The sequence below is a fragment of the Sorghum bicolor genome, chromosome 4 (genome assembly GCF_000003195.3).
Source record: "Sorghum bicolor cultivar BTx623 chromosome 4, Sorghum_bicolor_NCBIv3, whole genome shotgun sequence".
NCBI classification, from domain to species: Eukaryota; Viridiplantae; Streptophyta; class Magnoliopsida; order Poales; family Poaceae; genus Sorghum; species Sorghum bicolor.
Window position 1 is genome coordinate 13,004,751 of NC_012873.2, and position 15,271 is coordinate 13,020,021.

General features: G+C 44.3%; 2 protein-coding genes across 5 annotated transcripts in view; both read right to left on the reverse strand.

The window, feature by feature from the left end:
- The window catches only part of LOC8080376 (phosphoglucan, water dikinase, chloroplastic), a 42,378-nt gene that overhangs the window by 22,305 nt on the left and 4,802 nt on the right, over positions 1–15,271 (reverse strand). For 2 of the 4 annotated variants that reach the window (XM_002453614.2, XM_021459925.1), the window contains exons 1-3: positions 2,110–2,460; positions 638–1,289; positions 111–197 (exon numbers count right to left, since the gene is read on the reverse strand). In XM_002453614.2, the coding sequence (XP_002453659.1) occupies positions 111–197; positions 638–1,289; positions 2,110–2,312 (942 nt within the window). In that variant the 5' untranslated portion in view covers positions 2,313–2,460. Of the gene's footprint in view, positions 1–110; positions 198–637; positions 1,290–2,109; positions 2,464–15,271 lie in introns of those variants that run through there. The other 2 variants (XM_021459927.1, XM_021459926.1) reach the window with 2 other exon arrangements.
- On the reverse strand, positions 9,829–12,914 carry LOC110434924. Its single transcript, XM_021459929.1, has 3 exons — positions 10,883–12,914; positions 10,723–10,811; positions 9,829–10,648 (listed from the first exon to the last, which is right to left on the reverse strand). The coding sequence occupies exons 1-3, from the start codon at positions 10,935–10,937 to the stop codon at positions 10,373–10,375; spliced, it is 420 nt and encodes a 139-aa protein (XP_021315604.1). The 5' UTR covers positions 10,938–12,914; the 3' UTR covers positions 9,829–10,372.

Genomic DNA, 15,271 nt, shown 5'->3' on the forward strand with positions numbered 1-15,271 from the left:
AAAAACCATTAACCAATATCACTGTATCCAGACACAAAGCTCAAGGGGAATATTTGGATATCTGTGGCACCTATTGACTAACAGCACAGTAAGGTGCAAGAGGGGGGGACCTTTAGATATATTGCAGAATATGTAAGAGCCTCCAGGTGACTCTGATCATGAACATATTCAGATACGAGCCCACGGACAAGCTCCAACTGCAGAAACATAGCAAAGTGAATTCACATAGATAGTCCAGTAGATAAAATTAGTTTTCTTTCTCCAGAAGTGCAAAAAGTTATACCCTGGTTTTATATTACTTAGTAAAGAAAGTCCAATCTCGATTGGAAGCTTTACAAATTCTACAAATGGAATTAGCCTTGCCTAGAAATTTTAGCATATATTAGATAATATCCCAAAAAATGATAACACTATCTTTAAGTCCCTTCAAAAAAATCTATCTGGGCAATAAACACTATACTTCTAGATAATAGCTTCACAAGAGATCCCAGTTATCACAGTTAACAATTATTATGAATTACATCTACAACAACTACTACCAGAAGGTAAACAGCCAGGTGTTAAGATCAAAAGAATAAACCCACATGGAATACTGTACCCATTTCACAAGAAAAAATAGGGAATTAATCCAACTAACCTTCCGCCACCAGTTTCTTGATGCTTTATCACCCTCCACCAATTTCAGTGATACTGCATCAAGCCCAGTCATGTCCCACTTCCTATCACTCTCATTATTGCGATGCTCATTTGACCGCATGAAAACTGTATCACTACCTTGCCATAGGCCACCAAGTGTGCTCGACTCGAGTTTTGGTGTTAGATCGCCATCCCCAGCATTAGAAATATTTCCCATCTCTTCTAGAGCAATATTTCGAGATAGTTTAGCATCTTCATCTTTCTCCTTCTCAGTATCTCCAGACAACTTAATCTCTGATGTTCCTAAAAGATTTAAAGGCTCTTTTGTCTTATTCCAGTGGCATGCCATATCAAATGAACCATTTTTTGGCAAATTAACTACACGGTTGTCACCATCCTCCCATATTTTGTCCTTGCCTCTATTCAAAAACACCACGAACTTGAACTCCAGAAGTGTTTCTCCAGGGAGATCAAGCTGGCAGACCCAACCATTTGGTGTCCAATCCATCTCAACCGGACTCTTCCATGAGCCAAGCTCTTTTGCCGAACCAATAATGCCAACATGCTCACCAAACATAACCTGGTGATCTAGACAAACATGAAGACGCACTATATCCTGCTTTGAAGGATCTGTTTGTTTTTCCTCCTTTGTTCTGTAGAATAAAAACAGTGAGTGTAGCCAACAAACTCTACTGGAAATCAGACTTTCAGAACTCAGAGAGTTGCATGTGTGTAAGAGCAGAATTTGCAAGTAACTGTTTCATCTTTTCTGCTGTATAATGATCATAGGCCAGAGAAGAAAAATATATTGCAATCAAGAAACAACTGTGACTAGATCCATGGAGTAGTTCATAAAAGGTGATCTACTTGTCATACATCAATGCATATGGGCAGAAGACATTACATTAAGTAGTAAATGGAAAGCTAGACATGGAATTTCATTTAGAGTCGTTTGAATTAATTGAAAAAGAAATATAAAACTGATCAAAATGTACAATGAAGCAGCATTGAATTGAATTACAATACTTTTATCAAATTAAATGAGTTCCGATAAGTATATTCTGGCAACATTAGAATTAAATTATCTAACTAGAGATGTTTGAATACTTCGAAATTTACTCAAAGTACCATTTTAGCAGTGTTTGGTTCGTGGGATGGGAACGGGGTGATCTCTTTTGTGCTGTTTGGTTTGGGACTTGTTTAGTTCGAAAAAATTTCGCGACACGGTAGCATTTTCGTTTGTTTGTGGTAATTATTGTCTAACTATGGACTAACTAGGCTCAAAAAATTCGTCTCGTCAATTTTGACCAAACTGTGCAATTAGTTTTTATTTTCGTCTATATTTAATACTCCATGCATGCGTCTAAAGATTCGATGTGATGGAGAATCTTGAAAAATTTTGGATTTTTGAGTGGAAGTAAACAAGGCCTTGGTTTGGTTGAGAGGCAAGAATGAGATATAGGACCGTCCCACCTGGTGATATGCTTTGTTGATGCCGCGACTCCGGTCCCTCTCGTCCTCCCTGGGATTCGCGGGCGCACGGGGAAGATGAGCGCGGACGCAAACGGGGCAGCGAGCGGTGGCGCAGGCACGGGGCGGCGTGCGGCCGGCCTCGCTGGCGGAGGAGGCCCGGGGCGGGCCGCGAGCGAGGGGTCGAACGGTCGCAGGGACGCCATCAGTCTTCCTCCTCGGCCGCAATCCAACGAACAGGTGGGTGTCGCCTCCGACTTTGAGAGAGAGAGCGCGAGAGAGAGAGTAGGAGGCAGTGGCCTCGGGGCGGGGCAGGGCGGGCCGCGGCGCGAGAAGGACGGTGATGGCAGCGGAACGTGTGGACGTGGTTTCCGTACCTGTTTTTAGGGGTGAAAAGTGGGGGGAAAGTGTAAACTTGAAGACAACTCCCGAAGTCATCGATCTTGGGCAAAATATGGCAAAAGAGGTGGGTTTCCGTATAGATTTTTATCTGGCACCAACACTGTAGACCGGCTTGAGCACGACACTAAAAAGCACGGTCTAGATACGACACGGCTCGGTGGTAGTGCCATGCCTGGGTCATAACTTCGGCCCGCAGTGCTGGCACGGGCACCGGTTAATAGGCTGGCACGACGCTGATATGATTATTTCTATCGTCTAATGCTTTTAGGATAGATCATGACCATTGAATGTATTCTGAGCCATGTATATAAACATCACACAACCCTTCTAAACCCTAACTCCCTAGTCGGCGGCGCAGACGCATCCTTGCTGCGGCCACTCTTTCTCCCGCCTGACTATACGACAGCGGTGATGCTCGTCTTCTTCTTAAGGCAGGGCGGCGGCCACTCTTTCTCCCGCCTGACTATACGACAGCGGTGATGCTCGTCTTCTTCTTAAGGCAGGGCGCAGTGAGCTTCTCGACTTCTCTCGAAGCCACGGACACGATGGGCCACCGTGTCTATCGGCACGCCACGGCACGGTTAAGGAGCCATAGTGTCGTATCTGGGCCGAGAGTTTGGCACGATGGCCCGAAACGGCACGGCACGGCACGATAGACATAGTGCCGCATAGTGCCATATAGTGTCAGGGCCGGGCCGCCCGTTTGGCCAAGTATAGGTTCCGTACCTATTTTTCTGTGCCATCGATCTTGAGCTCTCGAGATTTATGGCCCATGTGGCGATACAACCATGGCAAAAGAATAGGATCTAATACTTGAAGAGAAGTTGCGGTATCAGAAGTTACGTCTCCTTCAAGCACATTAGGGATGACTAATGCGCAATCTACACCGATGACGACCAATCCATCAACATCAGAGGGGCAAGTTAAACTTGCTACAGATTTGTTAGCATCGGCAATGTCAGGGTCTGTTCCTCCTAATTGGTGGGGATATGGTATGCCCCCAGAATTGATGGCAAAAAGTCCTGGAACATCTCAGATGACTGATGTGACAGGTAAGGCTCCTATGGCATCGGCACCCCAGTATCGCCGATGACACAAAATCCCCAGTATTCCACGACTACTACTGCAAGACCTTTCACTGGGAATTCTCAAGTACCAACGTTCCAGATGCCTAATGCATCGGCAGATCCCATGCCGACGCAACAGAGGTTTATGACACAGCCCGGGTATGTCAATCCAATGATGATGCCTAATTATCAACCATCGGTAGGACCTACGCCGATGAACGTTAATAATGGATGGACATGGCAGTTTGTCTTTCCACAGATACCTCAGCAGAATTGTCAGGCTACGGGATTTCAACAGGGAGCAATGCAGCATGGATTTCAGAATCAAGGATTGATCAACCAGCCGATGAATCTTGGTCAGCAAATTGGAGGTCAATAGGCAATGGCTAATCCAGTGTTCCCTGGAGATCGCGCGCCACAGAGACACGTGGAAGCTTATCAGCAGGTGCCAGATCCACAGCCAGTCCATCGGCAAGATGCCGATGCTTATTGGGCCGATAAGATAGCTGAGGTTATGAGGGACCAATTTGGGATAAAACCCAAAGTCAACACTTACTCTTATCGGACACCGTATCTTCCTGCATATAACTTAATTCCACTTCTAAATCGGTACAAGGTGCTGGATTTTACCAAGTTTTCTGGGCAGGATGATACGTCAACTATGGAGCATGTTAACAGATTCATTATCCAGTGTGGGGAAGCTGCTAACAGAGATGAATTAAGAGTGCGCTTATTCTCATCATCTTTATCCAGATCAGCCTTTACTTGGTTTATTTCATTACCTCCAAACTCAGTGATCACATGGGCCGATCTAGAAAAACAGTTCCACAAATAGTTCTTTTCTGGAGTTCATGAGAAGAAGATTACCGATTTAGTTAGACTCAAGCAACGCAATGATGAATCAGTTGAAAGCTTTGTGCAAAGATTGCGAGATGTCAAGAATAAATGCTATAGTCTGGTTCTAGATGATCGGCAGCTAGCCGATTTGGCTTTCCAGGGATTATTACCACATATCAGAGACAAGTATGCTTCTCAGGAGTTCGAAAGTCTGAGCCACTTGGTACAGACGATTTCGGACCAAGATATTAAGGCTTTTGAACCTAAGAGGGCATGGAACAAAAAGGTGTCATTTGTCGATGACGCAACAAGCTCAGACTCTGATGAAGAACCAGTCATCGGCTTGGCAGAATGGGTCAAGAATAAGAAGCCGATGTCTTGCCCCTTTGGGCATAAAGAACCAGAAAAGTTTGCATTTGATATTACCAAAGCTGATAGGATATTTGACTTTCTGCTTCAGGAGGGGCAGATAAAGTTGTCACCCAACCATGTAATCCCATCGGCAGAAGAATTAAAAAAGATGAAGTACTGCAAGTGGCATAATGCAACATCTCATAGTACAAATGAGTGCAAGGTTTTCAGGCAGCAGCTGCAATCGGCTATAGAGTCTAGGAGAATTAAGTTTGACAGCTCCAAAGCTCAAAAGCCAATGAAAATTGACCAACATCCTTTTCCTACAAAAATGTTGGATGCTAAGGGAAAGATTAAGGTCTTGACATCAGAGGCGACTGAAAGAAGCGCATCGGTGGATCCTCAACACCAAATTACTGCCGATGATGCCAAAGGCAAGGGCTTGATCCAGGAAGGAACCAACTCAGGAAGGTCTCCCCAATCTGGCATTGTGATTACACATAGAAGGCATCGGGAGAGCTGGCAACAGCGTGAAGATCGGTATCGGCGCCAACAGGAGGATCGTCGTCGGGAGGAAGAAAGACGCCGACAAGAGTGGAATTGGCACAAAGATCATTGGAACTGCCCGTTCTTTATCCACTGTTGAGAGCAAAAACATTAAGCTGCCCACTGTTAGACACTGCCCTGAGTGCAATGGCTATGATCGGTATGATAGACCAAATCGGCAGTATCAGAACGACGATCGGCGTTTTAAAGGGCCGATTAGGGGAAGAGCCTCAGTTCATGATCGGCTGGGGGGCAGACTCAGTGTGCATGACCGACTTGGTGAGCGTGCCGGGTATTTTCCCAGAAACCAAGAAGAGCTTGAAGAGATGGCGGATGCACGAGTTCTCGATGAGTTCATGTTTTGCAGGGATACTAATACTTATCGAATGGAATCGAGGGAGAATCGTCGCCAGTCAGTTAGACAACCACAACTTCCTCCATGGTTTCCAGAGGGACTGACTAGGACACAGAAAAGAAGGCTGCAGCGGGAAAGACGAGAAGAGCTGAGTAAAGAAGAGAATTCTACTAAGTCTGGAGATCAGCAGCAGCCGAATCCTAAAGGAAAAAGGTCATCGGCAGATGTCAATATGGTGTTTATGTTGCCGATGGAGTTCCTTGCGCCTTTTAGTGATGATGAGGAGGCGGTTTTCCCGACCAGATAGCTCAGTTGGCTCTGGATCCAATGACGGATATCTTTGAAAAGCTAGCCGACAATGAAAGGCAGGATCTTAAAGCTCTGTTTGTCAAAGGCAGGGTTGATGGGCAGCCGATGACTAAGATACTTGTTGATGGTGGGGCTGCTATCAATATTATGCCATATGCAGTCTATCAAAAGCTTGGCAAAGGAGATCAAGATTTGACCAAGACCGATATGATGTTAAAAGATTTTGAAGGAAATGTGTCTCCAGTCAAGGGAGCCATATGTGTTGAGTTAACCATCGGCAGCAAAACCTTACCGACGACTTTCTTTGTCATCAGTGGAAAGGGTGCTTATAATTTGCTATTGGGGAGAGATTGGATTCATGCCAATTGTTGTATCCCATCTACAATGCACCAATGCTTGGTTCAGTGGATAGGTGACAAGATTGATATTGTCCCAGGAGATTCTTCATATGTCATCGCATCGGCAGAGGCAGATACTTATGAAAGGACCAGATGCATTTTAGGGGAGATTTGGGAGAAAGATTTTCTCAAAGTTGCCGATTATGAAATTCCACCGATCCAAGCAGTCGATTCTGACGAAGAGTTTTAATGGATAGGTTCGCCAATGATGGAAAATTAGGCTAGGGGTTTACATCGGCTGATGGTTTAGTAGAAATAGATATAGGTAGTGGTGATAGGCCAAGGCCTACTTTTATTAGTGCTAAGTTAGATTCTGAGTGTAAGCAGCAATTAACCGATTTGTTAAAGGAATATAAAGACTGCTTTGCTTGGGATTATACCGAGATGCCTGGTTTAGACCGATCGATTGTTGAACATCGGTTACCTATCAAATCTAGATTTCGGCCACATCAGTAGCCAGCTCGCCGATGTAATCCTAATATTCTCCCTGATATTAAGGCCGAAATAACAAAACTTATCGAAGCTAAATTTATTCGGCAATGTCGGTATGCCGAATGGATTTCAAATGTTGTTCCAGTTTATAAGAAGAATGGGAAGCTTCGTGTCTGCATTGATTTCAGGAATCTTAACAAGGTTACGCCGATGGACGGTTATCCAATGGCAGTTGCCGATTTGCTAGTTGATGCTGCAGCTAGACATCGGATCATTAGCTTTATGGACGGCAATGCAGGATATAATCAAATATTCATGGCTGAAGAAGATATTCCGAAGACTGCATTTAGATGTCCTAGTCATGTTGGGTTGTTTGAATGGATAGTCATGACCTTTGGCTTGAAAAATGCTGGTGCTACCTATCAGAGGGCTATGAATTTTATCTTTCATGAGTTCATCGGCAAGCTAGTGGAAATCTAAATTGATGATGTGGTGGTTAAATCTGGAGATTTCACAAAGCATCTTGCCGATCTACGAAAGGTGTTGGAATGCACGAGGAAACATGGTTTAAAGATGAATCCTAATAAATGTGCATTTGGTGTATCGGCAGGGCAATTTCTTGGTTTCATGGTGCATCAGAGAGGAATTGAGATTAGTAGGAGATCTATTGATGCCATCAACAAAATAGTTGCTCCCACCAACAAGACTGAACTCCAATCTCTGATCGCCAAGGTAAATTTTATCAGGCGATTTATATCTAACTTGTCTGGTAAAGTTCGTGTTTTTAGTCCTTTACTTAAGCTGAAAGCCGATCAAGAGTTTGTATGGGGAGAAGAGCAACAATCAGCACTAGATGAAATCAAGAATTATTTGACAAATCCTCCAGTTTTGATTCCACCTCAGCAAGGAAAGCCTTTCAAATTATATTTGTCCACCGATGGAATGGTCATTGGTTCAGCTCTAATTCAAGAATTTGAAGGGAAAGAACGTGTGATTTATTATTTAAGTAGAAGACTGGTTGATGCTGAGACAAGGTATTCGGCAATCGAAAAATTATGTTTATGCTTATACTTTTCGTGTGTCAAATTGAGGCACTATCTGCTATCGGCCGAATGCGCTGTCGTATGCAAAGATGATGTAGTCCGGTATATGCTATCTATGCTGATTATGAGTGGCAGGATCGGCAAATGGATTTTGGCGTTGTCGGAATTTGATCTGCGTTATGAATCGGCTAAAGCAGTTAAGGGGTAGATTATGGCCGATTTTGTGACCCGGCACTGCGGTATGGTAGGAGCTTTGGAGATCGTTCCCTGGACGCTCTTCTTTGATGGATCCACGTGTGACCGGGGGGCAGGAATCGACATAGTACTAATTGCTCCTCGAGGAAAGAAGTATGAGTTCTCTCTGCCGATTGTTGCCACGTCAACAAATAATCAAGCCGAATATCAGGCTTTGATCAAAGGGTTGGAATTATTGAAAGAGGTTCATGCAGATGCTGTTGAAATCTTCAGTGATTCTATGTTGGTTATAAATCAATTAGCTGAGATTTATGAGTGCTGAAGCGAGGTCTTGATAACCTATTATGAAAAAAGTATGCAACTATTGAAGGAATTCAAGGATTTCCGATTAGAGTATGTTCCTCGATTGCATAATGAGGAGGCTAATCGGTTGGCTCAGCATGCCTCGAGATATCAGCCTATCTTAAATGTGTTATCGGCAATCACTGCCGATGATTGGAGAAAGGAACTCGTTGATTATTTAAAGGAACCATCTAAAAGGGTTGAGAGGTGAGTCAGGTTTCAAGCTACCAAGTATGTACTCCTTGGAGATAAATTATATTATCGGACAATAGATGGAGTTCTACTCAAATGCTTAGGTGATGATGAGGCTAAAAGCTTGATGGGTGAGATCCATGAAGGGGTGTGTGGAGCGCATTAGTCGGCTTTCAAAATGAAATGGATGATTAGGAGAAATGGATATTATTGGCCGACTATACTCGAAGATTTCTTTAAATATTTCAAAGGATGTCAAGGATGTGAGAAATAATTTGGCAATATTCAGAGGGCACCCGCATCGGCCATGAATCCTATTATTAAACCTTGGCCGTTCCGGGGATGGGCTATCGATCTAATCGGCCAAATTTATCCACCATCAAGCATGGGACATAAGTTCATCCTAGTTGCCACTGACTATTTCACTAAATGGGTTGAGGCTATTCCTTTAAAGAAAGTGACATTGGCTAACATGATTGATTTTGTGAAAGAGCATATTGTTTACCGATTTGGTATTCCTCAGACAATAACTACCGATCAGGGTACTATGTTTACATCGGGAGAGTTTGATGAATTTGCAATCGGTATGGGAATTAAAGTGCTGAATTCTTCCCCTTATTATGCTCAAGCTAATGGGTAGGCCGAAGCATCTAATAAAGGAATTATTAAGCTGATCAAGTGAAAGATTGAAGAAAACCCTAAAAGGTGGCATACATTGTTGAATGAGGCTTTGTGGTCATATCGGATGGCAGGTCATGGATCGACCAAAGTTTCACCTTATCAGTTAGTGTATGGACATGATGCAGTGCTACCATGGGAAATGAAGGCTGGATCTAGGCGACTATCTTTTCAAGATCAGTTGGCTGCCGATGACTATGCTACTTTGATGAAAGATGAGTTAGACAATTTAGCAGGACATCGGCTGAGGGCTTTGATGAGTATGGAAGAAAATAAAAAGAGAGTTGCTAGATGGTATGATAAAAAGGTAAAATCTAAGGAGTTTGCCGATGCAGATTTGGTGTGGAAATTAATTTTACCGATTGGGACTAAAAGTTCAAAGTTTGGAAAATGGTCTCCCAATTGGGAAGGTCCTTATCGGATAAATCGGTCTACTCCGGGTAATGCGTATATTTTAGAGACTCTTGAGGGAGTTGAATTTCCCAGAGCATTGAATGGAAAATACTTAAAAAGATATTACCGAAGCATCTGGGTCGATGCATAAAATTTTAAGTGTCGATAACACTCCTATCGGCTGGATAAAATGTATCTGGGGCCATGCATAGAGTTTCAAAAGATACCGATAACAGTCCTATCGGCTAGACTAGAATAGTTAGAGGTGTTTTAAAGACAGGACAAGGCAAATTGCCGATGAAGAACTTATACATTCAGCAGGGCTTGGATGGCCGATATAGTGCGCAGGCGGATTTGATCGGCTTCTTCTATCTCCCGGATCTCTTCATCGGCAGAACCCTCTACTGGCTTCAGCTTCTTCTTCATCTGCAGCGCCTTGCGGGCTTGGATGTTCCATTCTTGTTGCAGGGTCTTGAGCATCTCAGGCAGTTGACTTTCTTCTTGTTGAGCTTGGGTCAGGGCTTCTTCAACTTGTTTGAGTTCAGCCAGCAAAGCCTCTCTTTTTGCCGATAAGGTAGAGATCTTTTGCTTTAATTCATCTCCTGAGGATTGCAGGATGCCGATGCTTTTATGCTTCTCATCGGTGAGGCGTTTCACTTGCATTATTTCCTCTGAGAGTTGGGCATGGGTGGCTCTATCGGCAATACGCTGGGTAGCCTTTTGGTATTAGAGTTGACGGCTCTCCAAGTGTGCAGCTCGGAAAAGAATCTCCTCAGCATCGGCTGGAATTTGACCACGAAGAGTCTTGAACAGGGCTTTGGCTGGGTCGGAGTCATCGACCAACTGAGCGGTGTCTTGGTGTAACAGGGCCAGTAGATCCTCCAGCTTAGCTCTGACTTCTGCCGATGAGATCCCTATTTCTTGAGAAGAGCTTGCTTCCTCGCCTTCATCATCAGAAATTTCAATAGCGAAGAAAAATAAGCTATCTAGAGAGTCCTGTTCCTGAAAACAAAACGGAGATAGGTTATTTAATGATTGAATATTGGTAGTAAAAGGATGGGAATCGGGTAACTTACTTGCTTCAGAGCTATCTCACGCCTCTGGCCGATTGATGCTGTTGGTACTACAGGTTGATTGGTTGGAGTTGCCGATGGAACAATGTCAGCTGAAAAGAAATAAGGATAATTATAATTTGAAAGAAAATAAATCCATCGGTAGTAATGTTATGGACCGTACTTTTATCTCGAGGGGGTGCAATGCTTGTCTGTCCTGAAGAAACTACCGATGGCATAATTGGATCTACCGGATCGATAATCTGCTCAAGTACATCAGCTAGCGTTTCTTGAAGCTGAGGTGCTGATTAAAGAGGAGATGATGCTTGCTGAGTCTGGGCTTCTGGTGAAGAAGGGGACGATTCCACATGAATCGATGACACTAGATGAGGAGGAGAAGGCGGTGCTGTCTTCTGACGTTTTGCTCCTGACTTGGTGCTCTTGGGGCCTTTTCTCTTAACTTGACTGGACTGGGGGGCATCAGTACTTGCTTTGGCACTTCTGGTCTTTGCCGATTTGCCAGCCTGTTGTTACAATAAGCAAGATTCCATGAGTCTAAATATGAAAGAATGTTGATGAAAATCTTGTTAAAAGATAAAAGTTAACAGGTCTACCTTGAAGGCTTGTATCCTGAAAGGATTGTGTAAGTATAGAATGGAATCGGTATAGATTGGAGGAGTCAACAGGTCTACCTTGAAGGCTTGTGCCAATGTGGCAGCGGCAAGCGTTGGGGATACCTTTGACCGCCTGGTGGTTATCTTCTTAAAGTGCACATTCCGGTGCATTAGAGCTGCCAAGCTTGGTGCATTGTTGCCGATCAGAGAAATCGGGCCTGATGGAAGGAGCTCGATCGGCTTTCCGCTCCTGCTAACTGTCGGTGGTGTGTCGTCGATTTGTTCAAAAGGGAGAAAGTGAGTTGCCGATAAGGATAAAAGTAATGAAAGGATTGAAGCATCGGTTGAAGAGTTATAGTGTTTTCAGGGATTTTGTACTTGGGGTCGATCATACCACGGTATGTGAGAGCCGATGTGCAGAATATATGCTCTTTCTACTCCTCCCACCACTGTTTGTATGCTTGAGTAATGAAGAGGGCTAGGATCCAGGCCGATAGATCAATGTCTGACGTATTGGCATTTGGTGGGAGCTGGGCTATCCTGATCCATTCGAGCCCACTGGTTATGGTTTCCCTTGGTTTCACTAGATCGGCATAACTCAGTCCAATCGGCAGCTGCCCAAAAGCTAGTTGACGAGCTAGTGCCGATGGGTTGTAGAATTCATAGGTGGGATTGGAACTCTTCCCACTACCAAAGGTGTTCACTGGAATGGCCCATGGTGTGATAATCGCCATCATCAAATCGGTATCTTTATTAAGAGCGTCATTGAAAGGATGAAAGATCAGTGGGAATCTGGTTTCTATGTCTTCGTAAGGCATCCATGCCCGTTGATCTTTGGCGAGACCCTCATAAAGAGTTTGGAAGAATCGGCTGACCTGGTCTTCATTACCACTAGTACCGGGTAAGACTATAGCTGCCTCGCCGTAATTCAAGGGTGGGCGAGTTGCCGATTCTTCGTTAGCCAGTTCGTGGTCTTCGGCGATATCTCTTGGGAAACGCTGTGCAAAAAGGTCAAATCCAAGGCGTTTGTGCATATGGACACTAAGCCACATGTTGATGAACCACCAAGGACCTCCTAGGTTGCCGATGGGTTGGCCTAACAGGAGTTTTTTAGTTAATTGATGGAGAAGATGATAAGCAGCACCAAGCAAGTATCGGCCAAGGGGAAATCGGCCACCATCGGCCAGTCTTTCTGCTGCCAATAGATAGACAGACGTTAGTCCTACTGATCAGCCACAAAAAACAAATTTATCTAACCACATGTTCAGGAAAACGGCATGCTCTCTCTGACCGACTGGCCCTGTTCTTCGGTATTTCTGAATATATCCTGACCAACCGCCGATGTTACGGGTTTCTACTTTGCGCTCAGGTTTACGGTCATATAGATGGCCATCATCGGCAGATGATATGTCTAAACCAGTAAGCATGAGTACATCGACGAGAGTAGGGGAAGCAGGGCCATGACTAAAAACAAATGCATTAAGAGTATCTGACCAGAAGTATAAAGCGACTATCAGCAGTGATTCGTTCCTCTCCATATCGGCAATAGATAGCCTAATGCACTGGTCTAGTTTGCGCTCACCCCATTGGACCTCATTTGAGTTGCCGATTCTCAGGAACCAATCTTTCCACCCCTTGATAGGACTGGGTCAGGAGCGAAAAGTGTCTTTCCATAGATCTAAAGAGAAGTTTTTAGCTCTAAAGGGAATCCTATTTGTCTCTGCATTTATCAGATCGGTAGGATCTAGGTTTCCCAATGGACCAAGGCACTGGAAGTGGGGTTGATCGGTAGGAATCACAATCTTATCAGCCAATTCCTAAGAGGTTTGAAGGTTGAAAGAACAGAAAAGGAGCAAAAAGAGAAAAAAATATACTCAGTAAATAGATCCGCTGAGGAATAGGAGTACAACAAGAGTATGGTAAAAAGAAGAAAGGGGGTGTTGAGTTGACCTCATGGATGACGAAGTTGATGGCCTTGCTGGAGAAGATCCTTGCTGGAGTTCTTGAAGTTCTCGAGCAGTGCCGCCGCCAGGAAGGTGGGTTTGAGGCTGTAGAACGACAGGATGGTAACTATTCGCACGGTAATCGAGGGATTGCGCAGGTGATTTAACAACAAGCGGTCATGGTTTTGGAGATATCTTACTGTGTAAGATCTCCTGGACGGCTCATCGGCAGTTTCCTCTAACGGAAATGTTGCCGATGAGCGCATTCTGGGGAGATTCGGTTCGAGAAGTTGAAAGATTCGAGGTGCGTGCCGGAGAACCAGGCTAAGGTTGTTTGAATTTGGTAATTAATTACTGACAAGAGAAGGGATAACTACGAAAAGGTATATTACTGAGGAGAATTTTGGAGCATTAATGATTTTATACTCCGAAATTGGGGGGCATGTGTTGACACCATTTTTGGACACGTATCTCTAGGCGCGTATCTGGAGTTAATGAGGTATAGATCGGCAGGCAGAAAAGTGGTGGCTAGTCTACAGAAGAGTTGCCGATGAAGGTTGGTGCTGATGAAAAGACAACAGGATATGGCTAAGTCCAGAAGTGGTGATGGATTTGTGCCGATGACTGGCACTGATGGCTGCCGATGGCCATGAAAAGTGGTTTACCGATGATCATAGAGAAAGGCGCAGGAGTTGTTGATCAACTCATGGCGGTATACCAATCGGTTGAGGAAGATAGTTTAATGCTTTCCATAGTTATTAGAGTTTGTTTTGTATGCGGATTCCTTTTAATTTAGAATTCGAATCCTAATCGTGTCTGGTTGTAACTCTTGTGAACAAGGTATAAATATAGACCCCATGGTGAAGTAATAGATATACACAACCAATCAAACACAAGTTTTTACATCTAGCATCTACTTTTTCAACGACTTCGTCGCCCCGCATATTTTCTCTTTTACTACGAGTTCTTAGGAATTCATCGAGTCAACCTCGGCGTGTTCTCAAGTTCCGCGTGAATAGCTCTTGGCTGTGACATCCGGGCGCATCGTTGTTGTCAGGACCAAAGTGTTCGAGTTACCACCTTTGTCGATTGTAAGGTCAAATCGGCTGGCACGCCTTCACGTTTGAATCGGGTATTAGCCCTTTGTGTTTGCAGATTCACTTTTGCACCAACAGATTCACTTCTGGTCCCTGACCGGAAGTCCCGGTGGGGCCAAGCCTCCACAACGGTCAAATCTACTCAGACCAAAAATTCTGGTCCTAGGCACCAGAACTTCTGGTGCCACACTATAAATACTTCTCACCTCCATTTCTAACCATTGCCCAAGAACATTACACTCATTCTCTACCTTCTAACTATCTCCAAGCAGTGACTCACCCACTCTCTCTCCCCCTTTGCCTCTAAGCTTCATCTTCGATTGTTTGAGCTAGGGATGTGAGATTAGAGAGTGGGAGCATCGATCTTTGACTTGAGCACTTGGATTCCATGACTTGCTGGCTTGGTTTGTGTCTATTACTCTTGGGTTCTTAGAACCCTAGCCGGCTAGGCGTTCTTCGTGGTTGCCCGTGTTGATTCATTTGTGAGGGAACCCTAAAGTGTTTGTATTACCTCTTGATTCTTAGTGGAAATCTCAAATTGACCTTCGTGGTTGCTTGAGGGAGGAGACCTTCATGGTTAGACCTTAGTGGTCACCTCAATAACAGGGACATAGGAACTCCTTTGTGGAGATTGCCGAACCTCGATAAAAATTGCTTGTCTTGCTGTGGTGATAGCTTCAACTACCCTTTGTGCTTGGTGTTCTTGTTGTTCTTCCTCTCTACTTCCTATTACATAGATGGTCCATGCTGATCTATGACTTGGTGTTGTGCCAAACCTTGGGGAGCTCAACATCACCTTCAACAACCTCTAGGAGGGTGTGGTAACACTGAATCTAAAAATCCCAACTCAATTCACTCTGATTTCATAGCTTGTTTAGGGCGTCGGGAGCTCTGTTGGTCTGCACCGGAAGTTCTGCAC